The sequence below is a fragment of the Columba livia genome, chromosome 38, assembly GCF_036013475.1.
Source record: "Columba livia isolate bColLiv1 breed racing homer chromosome 38, bColLiv1.pat.W.v2, whole genome shotgun sequence".
Classification (NCBI taxonomy): domain Eukaryota; kingdom Metazoa; phylum Chordata; class Aves; order Columbiformes; family Columbidae; genus Columba; species Columba livia.
In genome coordinates, this window is record NC_088639.1 from 175,587 (window position 1) to 187,318 (window position 11,732).

Here is an 11,732-nt window from a genome sequence, read left to right on the forward strand (position 1 = left end):
ACTGAGGTCACGGGCGCTCCCGGTGACACTCATGGGGGTGTCACTGGGGTCACGGGCGCTCCCGGTGACACTCATGGGGGTGTCACTGGTGTCACTGTGTCACGGGCGCTCCCGGTGACACTCATGGGGGTGTCACTGGTGTCACTGTGTCACGGGCGCTCCCGGTGACACTCATGGGGGTGTCACTGGTGTCACTGTGTCACGGGCGCTCCCGGTGACACTCATGGGGGTGTCACTGGTGTCACTGGGGTCACGGGCGCTCCCGGTGACACTCATGGGGGTGTCACTGGTGTCACTGTGTCACGGGCGCTCCCGGTGACACTCATGGGGGTGTCACTGGGGTCACTGTGTCACGGGCGCTCCCGGTGACCCCGTTGCTGTCCCGCAGCGCCACCCCGTCCCGTCACTACGCGTCGCGCGGGGGCCGGGGGGACGTGGTGGCCGCGCTCGGGGACGCGCCGGGGACATCGTGGAGCAGCCTCGGGACCCCCGGCTGCACCCCCCGGCTCTTTGGGCCCCCCGAGCGGCACCTGAGCAAACCCCACAAGTTCATGTTCCAGAAGCCGCTGGACGTGCGCGAAGGTGACGGCACAACGGGGTGGGGGGACGCGGGGGACACCGTGCGGGGGGGACACGGGGCGACCCCCCATGCCGGGCGCTGATTTGGGGGTATTCGGGGTGTTTTGGACAGCGATGCTGTGGCGGATGGAGGAGCTCGGGGACGCCCTCAAGCGCCACCACCGGCTGGAGGACTTCGCCGCGGTGACGCTCCCGGCCCAGGTGACGTCCCCGCGCTCCAAAGGGACGTTGGAACGTCACTTTTTGGGCTAAAAAGCTGTTGTTTGGGGCCGTTTCCCGCAGGAGCCGGTGACGGTTCTGGGCCAGATCGCGTGCGACAGCGCCGGGAAGCTGAACGCGCAGTCGGTGCTGCTGGTGGGCGACGCGTTCCACGCCGGGGGGGCGCAGGTCCCGCTGGACCTCTCGGAATTGACCGAATTCTCCCTTTTTCCGGGGCAGGTGAGGATTTGGGGGGGAACCCCCCGAGTTTTCCCCCAAACGCGGAGCCGAACCGCGGGTTTCTCACCTTCTCGGGCAGATCGTGGCGCTGGAGGGAACCAACAGCACCGGGAGGAGGATGAGGGTGACCAGGATCTACGAGGTGACGCCGCGCGGCGGCCGCAACCGCGTCGGGCGGGAAAAGGAGCGTTTGGGGGTCACTGGTGCTTTTTCTACAGGGGGTTCCCCTTCCCTTCCACGCGCCCACGGAACCGCTGCCAGGTCAGAGCAGGATGTGGCCCCGAACCCCCCGTTTTCCGTCCCCGAACCCCCCCCGTTTCTGTCCCCAAACCCCCCGTTTCTGTCCCCAAACCCCCGTTTCTGTCCCCGAACCCCCCGTTTCTGTCCCCGAACCCCCCCCGTTTCTGTCCCCAAACCCCCCCATTTCTGTCCCCGAACCCCCCTTTCTGTCCCCAAAGCCCCGTTTCTGTCCCCGAACCCCCCGTTTCTGTCCCCAAACCCCCCCCTTTCTGTCCCCGAACCCCCCTTTCTGTCCCCAAACCCCCCGTTTCTGTCCCCAAACCCCCCGTTTCTGTCCCCGAACCCCCCCCGTTTCTGTCCCCGAACCCCCCGTTTCTGTCCCCAAACCCCCCCATTTCTGTCCCCAAACCCCCCCGTTTCTGTCCCCAAACCCCCCGTTTCTGTCCCCGAACCCCCCCCGTTTCTGTCCCCGAACCCCCCCCGTTTCTGTCCCCGAACCCCCCCCGTTTCTGTCCCCGAACCCCCCGTTTCTGTCCCCAAACCCCCCGTTTCTGTCCCCGAACCCCCCGTTTCTGTCCCCAGATCACGTCTCGGTGCTCGTGGCCTGTGGCCCCTTCACCCCCTCGGACGGTGTCGCCTTCGAGCCCCTGAGGGACCTGCTGGACGTGATCGAGCGGGACCGGCCCGACCTGTGTCTGCTGGTGGGGACACCATGGGGACATCATGGGGACATGGGGACACCGTGGGGACATCATGGGGGACATGGGGACACCATGGGGACACCGTGGGGACACCGTGGGGACACTGTGGGGACATCATAGGGGACATGGGGACACCATGGGGACACTGTGGGGACATCATAGGGGACATGGGGACATCATGGGGACACCGTGGGGACACCGTGGGGGACATGGGGACGTCATGGGGGACATGGGGACACAGGACCGGCCCGACCTGTGTCTGCTGGTGGGGACACCGTGGGGACATCATAGGGGACACCGTGGGGACACCGTGGGGACACCGTGGGGACACCATGGGGACATCATGGGGACATCATGGGGGACATGGGGACACAGGACTGGCCCGACCTGTGTCTGCTGGTGGGGACATCGTGGGGACATCATAGGGGACATGGGGACACCGTGGGGACACCGTGGGGACACCATGGGGACATCATGGGGACATCATGGGGGACATGGGGACACAGGACTGGCCCGACCTGTGTCTGCTGGTGGGGACACCGTGGGGACATCGTGGGGACATCATGGGGAACATGGGGACCTCATGGGGGACATGGGGACACAGGACCAGCCAGACCTGTGTCTGCTGGTGGGGACATCATAGGGGACATCGTGGGGACATCGTGGGGACATCATGGGGACATCATAGGGGACATGGGGACACCGTGGGGACATCGTGGGGACACTGTGGGGACATCATGGGGGACACCGTGGGGACATCATAGGGGACATGGGGACACAGGACCGGCCTGACCTGTGTCTGCTGGTGGGGACACCGTGGGGACATCATGGGGACATGGGGACACCGTGGGGACACCATGGGGACACCATGGGGACACCGTGGGGACATCATGGGGACATCGTGGGGGACACCGTGGGGACATCATAGGGGACATGGGGACACAGGACCTGCCTGAGCTGTGTCTGCTGGTGGTGACACCGTGGGGACATCATGGGGACATGGGGACACCGTGGGGACACCATGGGGACACCATGGGGACACCGTGGGGACATCATGGGGACATCGTGGGGGACACCGTGGGGACATCATAGGGGACATGGGGACACAGGACCTGCCTGAGCTGTGTCTGCTGGTGGTGACATGATGGGACATGGGGACACCGTGGGGGACACGAGGACATGGGGACACGGTGACACCGGCCCGACCTCTTCCTGCTTTTGTCCCTTTTTGTTCTGAATTTGCCCCAATCGGTGGCTCAACCTGGAGCCGAACTCACAACAATCCCACCCCCCCCCTTTTCCGGTTGTTTTACCGCGTTCCTGGTGTTTTCACCCCGATTCGCCTGTTTCCCGCCAGCTGGGGCCGTTCCTGGACGCCAGACACGAGCAGGTGCAGGTGAGGGGGGTCGGGGGGCCCGGGCGCCCCAAAACAAACGGGCCGAACGCCCCAAAACGGGCCAAACGCCCCAAAACGGGCCAAACACCCCAAAACGGGCCAAACGCCCCAAAACAAAACGGGCCGAACGCCCCAAAACGGGCCGAACGCCCCAAAACAAACGGGCCGAACGCCCCAAAACGGGCCAAACGCCCCAAAACGGGCCGAACGCCCCAAAACAAAACGGGCCAGGCGCCCCAAAACGGGCCGAACGCCCCAAAACAAAACGGGCCGAACGCCCCAAAACAAACAGGCCGAACGCCCCAAAACGGGCCGAACGCCCCAAAACAAAACGGGCCGGGCGCCCCAAAACGGGCCGAACGCCCCAAAACGGGCTGAACGCCCCAAAACGGGCCAAACGCCCCAAAACAAAACGGGCCGGGCACCCCAAAACAGGCCAAACGCCCCAAAACAAAACGGGCCAAACGCCCCAAAACGGGCCAAACGCCCCAAAACAAAACGGGCCGAACGCCCCAAAACGGGCCAAACGCCCCAAAACAAAACGGGCCAAACGCCCCAAAACGGGCCAAACGCCCCAAAACAAAACGGGCCGGGCGCCCCAAAACGGGCCGAACGCCCCAAAACAAAACGGGCCGAACGCCCCAAAACAAAACGGGCCAAACGCCCCAAAACGGGCCGAACGCCCCAAAACAAAACGGGCCGAACGCCCCAAAACAAAACGGGCCGAACGCCCCAACACGGGCTGAACGCCCCAAAACGGGCCAAACGCCCCAAAACAAAACGGGCCAGGCGCCCCAAAATGGGCCGAACGCCCCAAAATGGGCCGAACGCCCCAAAACGGGCCGAACGCCCCAAAACAAAACGGGCCAAATGCCCCAAAACGGGCCGAACGCCCCAAAACAAAACGGGTTGAACGCCCCAAAACGGGCTGAACGCCCCAAAACGGGCTGAACGCCCCAAAACAAAACGGGCTGGGCGCCCCAAAACGGGCCAAACGCCCCAAAACAAAACGGGCCAAACGGGCCGAACGCCCCAAAACGGGCCGGGCGCCCCAAAACGGGCCGAACGCCCCAAAACAAAACGGGCCGGGCGCCCCAAAACGGGCCGAACGCCCCAAAACGGGCCTTTTCCCCCAAACGGCAGCGCGGCGAGCTCCCCGGCTCCTTCGGCGACGTCTTCAGGCTCTGCCTGCGCTCCATCCTGGACGGCACCCGCAGGTCCCGCTTTTGCCCAAAACCCCCTCTTTTCACCCCAAACGGGCTCCGCGTGCGGCGCCTCCACCGACCCCTGCGGAAAAAACGGGCGAAAAGGGTCAGATTTGGTTCAGAGCCCCGGGATGCGGCTCAGGCCTCAATTTGGGCTTTTCCGCCCCAAAAATCTGAGGGGGAATAACCAGGAATGGGTCCTGGGGCTTTTCCCCCTTTTTGTTTTCCCCCAAATTGTCTGTTTTTCCCCTTTTTTACCCCAAAATCACCATCTCTTAGCTCCTCCCCGTTGTTCCCCCCATTCCTCATCAATTGCCCATTTTCCCTGGGTTTTTCCCCATTTCTCCCCGTTTTCCCAGTCTCTTCCCCTCCCCCCCCCATTTGGTTTCTTCCCCCCATTCCCGTTGTCACTAATTGCCCGTTTTCCCCGTTTTTCACCCCAAATCTGGTGCCCCCCCCGCTCATGGTCCCACCCCCATTCCTGTGTCACTAATTGCCCGTTTTCCCCGTTTTTCACCCCAAATCTGGTGCCCCCCCCCCCCGCCGCTCATGGTCCCACCCCCATTCCCGTTGTCACTAATTGCCCGTTTTCCCCGTTTTTCACCCCAAATCTGGTGCCCCCCCCGCTCATGGTCCCACCCCCATTCCTGTGTCACTAATTGCCCGTTTTCCCCGTTTTTCACCCCAAATCTGGTGCCCCCCCCCCCCGCCGCTCATGGTCCCACCCCCATTCCCGTTGTCACTAATTGCCCGTTTTCCCCGTTTTTCACCCCAAATCTGGTGCCCCCCCCCGCTCACGGTCCCACCCCCATTCCCACTGTCACTAATTGCCCATTTTCCCCGTTTTTCACCCCAAATCTGGTGCCCCCCCCCGCTCATGGTCCCACCCCCCATTCCCACTGTCACTAATTGCCCATTTTCCCCGTTTTCCCACCCCAAATCTGGTGCCCCCCCCGCTCACGGTCCCCACCCCCATTCCCACTGTCACTAATTGCCCGTTTTCCCGGTTTTCCGCCCCAAAGCTGGTGCCCCCCCCCCGCTCATGGTCCCACCCCCATTCCCGTTGTCACTAATTGCCGTTTTCCCGGTTTTCCGCCCCAAAGCTGGTGCCCCCCCCCTGGTGCTGGTGCCGTCCCCCGCGGGACGTGGCGCTGCCCCCGTGTTCCCGCAGCCGCCGCTGCCTTGCCTGCCCGACCTGCCCCGCGCCGACCGCTCTCGTACCGGCCCCCTCGCCCCACGCCCCCCGCCGTTTGGGGCAGTTTGGGGGCGGTTTGGGGCATTTTGGGGCGGTTTGGGGCGTTTTGGGCATTTCCAGGTGTTTTGGGGCACTTTTGGGGGGGTTTAAGGACAATTTGGTGGCAGGTTTGGGACATTTTAGGGCAGGGTGGGGGTGACTTAGCACCGATTTGGGGCATTTTGGGGCGGCTTTGGGGCAATTTGGGTGGTTTTGGGCATTTTGGTGCAGCTTTGGGGCGGTTTATGGGACATTTTGGGGTGGTTTTGGGCAATTTGGGTGGTTTTGGGACATTTTAGTGCAGCTTTGGGGCGGTTTATGGGACATTTTGGGGTGGTTTTGGGGCTTTTTGGGTGGTTTTGGGGCATTTTAGTGCAGCTTTGGGGTGGTTTATGGGACATTTTGGGGTGGTTTTGGGGCATTTTGGGTGGTTTTGGACATTTTGGTGCAGCTTTGTGGCAGTTTATGGGCATTTTGGGGTGGTTTTGGGGTATTTTGGTGTGGTTTTGGGACATTTTGGTGCAGCTTTGGGGCAATTTGGTGGTTTTGGGACATTTTAGTGCAGCTTTGGGCAGTTTATGGGACATTTTGGGGTGGTTTTGGGCATTTGGTGCAGCTTTGGGGCACTTTGAGGCGGTTTATGGGACATTTTGGGTGGTTTTGGGCATTTTGGGGCAGTTTTGGGACATTTTAGTGCAGCTTTGGGGCATTTTGGGTGGTTTTGGACATTTTAGTGCAGCTTTGGGACAGTTTCGGTGGTTTATGGCACATTTTGGGGCGGTTTATGGCACATTTTGGGGCGGTTTGGGGGCATTTTGGGGCACTTTGGGGTGGTTTTTGGGCATTTTGGGGCGGTTTGGGGGCATTTTGGGCTGGTTTAGCACAGCTTTGGCCATTTTGGTGCAACTTGGGGGGCATTTCAGGGCAGGATTGATCATATTACTGTTCGTTTTAGTACTATTTTTAGAATTGATACTTGTTAGTGTTAAGTTTTATGTTTGTTTTGTTCAGTTTGGGTGTTTCTGTTGTTTTGGTGTTTTGGGTTTTGGGGTGTTTTGGGGGTGTTTCTGGTGTGTTCTGGGGTGGTTTTGGGGTGTTTTGGGGTGTTCTGGGGTGTTTTTGGGGTGTTCTGGGGTGGTTTTGGGGTGTTTTTGGGTCATTTTGGGGTGGGTGATGTGATCCGTGTCACCCGCAGCGTGTGCTCCTGGTCCCCAACCCCTGTACCCTGGAGCTCGGTGGCACCGTCCTGGGCGTCACCTCCACCGACCTGCTGCTGCACCTGGGGGCTGAGGAGACCAACAGGTACCCAAAATACCCCAAATTCACCCCAAAATCAGCCCCAAAACCACCCCAAACCTGCTGCTGCACCTGGGAGCTGAGGAGACCAACAGGTACCCAAAATACCCCGAATTCACCCCAAAATCAGCCCCAAAACCACCCCAAGATCCCCCCAAACCTGCTGCTGCACCTGGAGCTGAGGAGACCAACAGGTACCCAAAATACCCCGAATTCACCCCAAAATCAGCCCCAAAACCACCCCAAGATCACCCCAAACCTGCTGCTGCACCTGGAGCTGAGGAGACCAACAGGTACCCAAAATACCCCAAATTCACCCCAAAACCGCCCCAAGATCCCCCCAAACCTGCTGCTGCACCTGGGGGCTGAGGAGACCAACAGGTACCCAAAATACCCCAAATTCACCCCAAAATCACCCCCAAAATCAGCCCAAGATCCCCCCAAACCTGCTGCTGCACCTGGAGCTGAGGAGACCAACAGGTACCCAAAATACCCCGAATTCACCCCAAAACCACCCCCAAAACCGCCCCAAGATCACCCCAAACCTGCTGCTGCACCTGGGGCTGAGGAGACCAACAGGTACCCAAAATACCCCGAATTCACCCCAAAACCACCCCAAAACCACCCCAAACCTGCTGCTGCACCTGGGGGCTGAGGAGACCAACAGGTACCCAAAATACCCCAAATTCACCCCAAAATCACCCCCAAAATCAGCCCAAGATCCCCCCAAACCTGCTGCTGCACCTGGGGGCTGAGGAGACCAACAGGTACCCAAAATACCCCGAATTCACCCCAAAATCAGCCCCAAAACCACCCCAAGATCACCCCAAACCTGCTGCTGCACCTGGAGCTGAGGAGACCAACAGGTACCCAAAATACCCCAAATTCACCCCAAAACCAGCAGGTTGGCACAAATCCCCCCATTTCCCCCCAAAACCCGGTGGGTCCCCAAATCCCCCCGTTTCACCCCAAAACCCTCACCCGGGGGCGGCTCCTGTTTCCCCTCCCATCCATCCCACCTACCAGAGGCCGAGCTGCCCCTCCCTTGTCACATCGTTAATTAGCCTAATTAATCAGCACAACCTCTAGTGCTTTTTAACCATTTTCTCCCCTTTTTTTGACCATTTTCTCCCCTTTTTTGACCATTTTCTCCCCTTTTTTTGACCATTTTCTCCCTTTTTTGACCATTTTCTCCCCTTTTCACCCGTTTTCTCCCCAGATCGGCCGGCGGCTCCGACCGCTTCACGCGGATCCTCCAGCACATCCTGACGCAGCGGAGGTGAGGCCGCAAACCCCCCCAAAACGCCCTTTTTTGGCCCAAATCCCGCACCGTGTCCACCACCTTTCCCCTCTAAAGTCCTTTTTTAACCCAAAAAGCTCCGTTTTTGGCTGTTTTGGGCAGTTATTACCCGCTGTACCCCCCCTCGGAGGAGCTGAACGTGGACTACGAGGGTCTCTACAGCTACGGGTCCTTCCCCGTCACCCCCCACGTCCTCGTCACGCCCTCGGACCTGCGCTACTTCGTCAAGGTCGGGCGGTACACCCCAAAAACACCCCAAAACACCCCAAAAAGCACCCCAAACACCCAAAAAACACCACAAAACACCCCCCAAAACCCCCAAAACACCCCGTTTCCCACAAATTTGGGCAAAAACCTGGGCTTTTTGGCGCCATTTTGAGCCCTGAGGCGATTTTGGCGCCATTTTGAGCCCTGAGGTGATTTTGGCGCCATTTTGAGCCCTGAGGTGATTTTGGCGCCATTTTGAGCCCTGAGGTGATTTTGGCGCTATTTTGAGCCCTGAGGCGATTTTGGCGCCATTTTGAGCCCTGAGGTGATATTTGGCGCCATTTTGCCCCTGAGGCGATTTTGGCGCCATTTTGAGCCCTGAGGTGATATTTGGCGCCATTTTGCCCCTGAGGCGATTTTGGCGCCATTTTGAGCCCTGAGGTGATATTTGGCGCCATTTTGCCCCTGAGGCGACTTTTGGCGCCATTTTGAGACTTGAGGTGATTTTTGGCGCCATTTTTCCCCTGAGGTGATTTTGGCGCCATTTTGCCCCTGAGGTGATTTTTGGCGCCATGTTGAGCCCTGAGGCGATTTTGGCGCCATGTTGAGCCCTGAGGCGATTTTGGCGCCATGTTGAGCCCTGAGGTGATTTTTGGCGCCATTTGAGACTTGGGGGATTTTTGGCGCCATTTTGAGACTTGAGGTGATTTTTTGGCGCCATTTTGAGCCCTGAGGCGATTTTGGCGCCATGTTGAGCCCTGAGGTGATATTTGGCGCCATTTTGCCCCTGAGGCGACTTTTGGCGCCATTTTGAGACTTGAGGTGATTTTTGGCGCCATTTTTCCCCTGAGGTGATTTTGGCGCCATTTTGCCCCTGAGGCGATTTTGGCGCCATGTTGAGCCCTGAGGCGATTTTGGCGCCATGTTGAGCCCTGAGGTGATTTTTGGCGCCATTTTGAGACTTGGGGATTTTTGGCGCCATTTTGAGACTTGAGGTGATTTTTGGCGCCATTTTGAGCCCTGAGGCGATTTTGGCGCCATTTTGAGCCCTGAGGTGATATTTGGCGCCATTTTGCCCCTGAGGCGACTTTTGGCGCCATTTTGAGACTTGAGGCGATTTTTGGCGCCATTTTGAGCCCTGAGGTGATTTTGGCGCTATTTTGCCCCTGAGGTGATTTTGGCGCCATTTTGAGACTTGAGGCGACTTTTGGCGCCATTTTGAGCCCTGAGGCGATTTTGGCGCCATTTTGCCCCTGAGGCGATTTTGGCGCCATTTTGAGCCCTGAGGTGATATTTGGCGCCATTTTGCCCCTGAGGCAACTTTTGGCGCCATTTTGAGCCCTGAGGCGATTTTTGGCGCCATTTTGAGCCCTGAGGTGATTTTGGCGCCATTTTGAGCCCTGAGGTGATTTTGGCACCATGTTGAGCCCTGAGGCAATTTTGGCACCATGTTGAGCCCTGAGGTGATTTTTGGCGCCATTTCGAGCCCTGAGGTGATTTTTGGCGCCATTTTGAGCCCTGAGGCGATTTTTGGCGCCATTTTGAGACTTGAGGCAATTCTGGCGCCATGTTGAGCCCCGAGGCGATTCTGGCGCCATTTTGCCCCTGGGGTGATTCTGGCGCCATTTTTGGGGTGACCGTGGTGCCATTGTGACCCCGCGTTCTGTTCCCACCCGCAGGACGTGCTGGGCTGCGTGTGCCTCAACCCCGGCCGCCTGGCCAAGGGCCGCACCGGCGGCACGTTCGGCCGCCTGTCCCTGCGCCGCGGGGCCGACGGGACCCCGCACGTGGCCGCCCAGGTCGTGCGCATCTGACACCGGCCCCCGTGGCCCGCCATGGCCATCCGGACCGGACACCGGCCCCCATGGCCCGCCATGGCCATCTGGACCCGACACCGGCCCCCATGGCCCCTCGTGGCCATCCGGACCTGCTACTGGCCCCCATTGTCCCCCATGGCCATTCGGACCTGACACCGGCCCCCATAGCCCCCCGTGGCCATCCGGACCCGACACTGGCCCCCGTGGTCACCTGTGGCCATCTGGACCGGACACCGGCCCCCGTGGTCTCCCATGGCCATTCGGACTTGACACCGGCCCCATGGCCCCCCATGGCCCCCCATGGCCATCTGGACCTGACACCGGCCCCCATGGCCCCCATGGCCATTCGGACTCAACACTTGCCCCCATGGCCCCCATGGCCCCCCATGGCCATCCGGACCAGACACCGGCCCCATGGTTCCCTATGAAACACCACAGTCCCGCCGAGAACACCCGCCCGGCCACCGGTGTGCGCCTGTTGGGCCCCTGCACACCCCGAGACCTCGTTACCAATCACTAATTGATCCATTAAGAAGCAGCAGGAGCTCCCGGGGGTTCCTACAGGGGTTTCTACGGCGACTTTGGGCTGAGAAACAGCGATTTTGGGCCGACAAGCAGCGACTTTTGGGCCAACCAACAATGATTTTTGGGCCATGGATCCTCGATGTTGTGTCGCTCGTTTCATCGCTAATTAACTAACGACTTAAACACAAATTAATTAAACTTGTCCTTCTGGGGGCGGTTCCGGTTCTGGCGGGAAAAAAAAAGAGGGGAAAAGGGGCTTTTTTGGGGGGAAAAACGGCTTTTTGGGGAAAAAAGGCCGGTTTGTGTTAGCGGAGGCGCCACCGCTGTGGGCGCAGGGGCCTCGGCAGTCAGCGCTTCGTTAATTTGCTGCTTAATTACCTGCCCGTTCCAGCCCCAGCTGTGGCGGATTTGGGGGTTTTGGGGGGGGTGTGGGGGGGATTTTGGGGGGTTTGGGGGAATATTTGGGAGTTTTGGGGGGGTTGGGGGAATCTGGGGGGATTTGGGGGTTTCCAGGGGGGTTTTGGGGGGATATTTGGGGTTTTTTTGGGGGGAATTGGGGGTTTCAGGGGATTTGGGGGGGATTGGGTGTTTTGGGGGAGGCTGGAGGTTTGGGAGTTTGGGGGTTTTGGGGGGAGTTGGGGGTTTGGGGGAGATTTTGAGGGGAGATTTGGGAATCTCAGGGGGGATTTGGGGGATTATGGGGTTTTTTGGGGGGGGTTGGGTTTTGGGGGGATTTGGGGGTGGCTTTGGGGGGGATTTGGGGGGCTTTTGGGGGAGATTTGGAGGGGTGGGGG

The 11,732-nt window shown here is 59.7% G+C and overlaps 1 protein-coding gene and 1 long non-coding RNA gene across 9 annotated transcripts in view; one reads left to right on the forward strand and one right to left on the reverse strand.

The window, feature by feature from the left end:
* Nucleotides 1–1,269, reverse strand: part of LOC135576980 (uncharacterized) — an 8,967-nt gene extending 7,698 nt beyond the window's left edge. Inside the window, exon 1 of the long non-coding RNA XR_010468606.1 lies at nucleotides 1,085–1,269. This is a non-coding gene — a long non-coding RNA (uncharacterized LOC135576980). The remainder of the gene's footprint in view (nucleotides 1–1,084) is intronic.
* The window catches only part of POLA2 (DNA polymerase alpha 2, accessory subunit), a 15,695-nt gene extending 4,568 nt beyond the window's left edge, over nucleotides 1–11,127 (forward strand). The window contains exons 6-16 of one of the 8 annotated variants that reach the window (XR_010468599.1): nucleotides 389–582; nucleotides 692–780; nucleotides 862–1,017; nucleotides 1,097–1,159; nucleotides 1,236–1,278; nucleotides 1,840–1,958; nucleotides 3,316–3,354; nucleotides 6,989–7,095; nucleotides 7,284–7,955; nucleotides 8,309–8,368; nucleotides 8,492–8,570. Coding sequence is in view for 5 of the 8 variants with exons in the window: in XM_065044400.1 (XP_064900472.1) it covers nucleotides 389–582; nucleotides 692–780; nucleotides 862–1,017; nucleotides 1,097–1,159; nucleotides 1,236–1,278; nucleotides 1,840–1,958; nucleotides 3,316–3,354; nucleotides 6,989–7,095; nucleotides 8,309–8,368; nucleotides 8,492–8,618; nucleotides 10,276–10,410 (1,132 nt within the window). In the remaining 3 variants the exon portion in view is untranslated. Of the gene's footprint in view, nucleotides 1–388; nucleotides 583–691; nucleotides 781–861; nucleotides 1,160–1,235; nucleotides 1,279–1,839; nucleotides 1,959–3,315; nucleotides 3,355–4,497; nucleotides 5,025–6,988; nucleotides 7,096–7,283; nucleotides 7,956–8,308; nucleotides 8,369–8,491; nucleotides 8,619–10,275 lie in introns of those variants that run through there. The other 7 variants (XR_010468600.1, XM_065044402.1, XM_065044400.1 and 4 more) reach the window with 7 other exon arrangements.
* The last annotated feature ends 605 nt before the right edge of the window (nucleotides 11,128–11,732 follow it).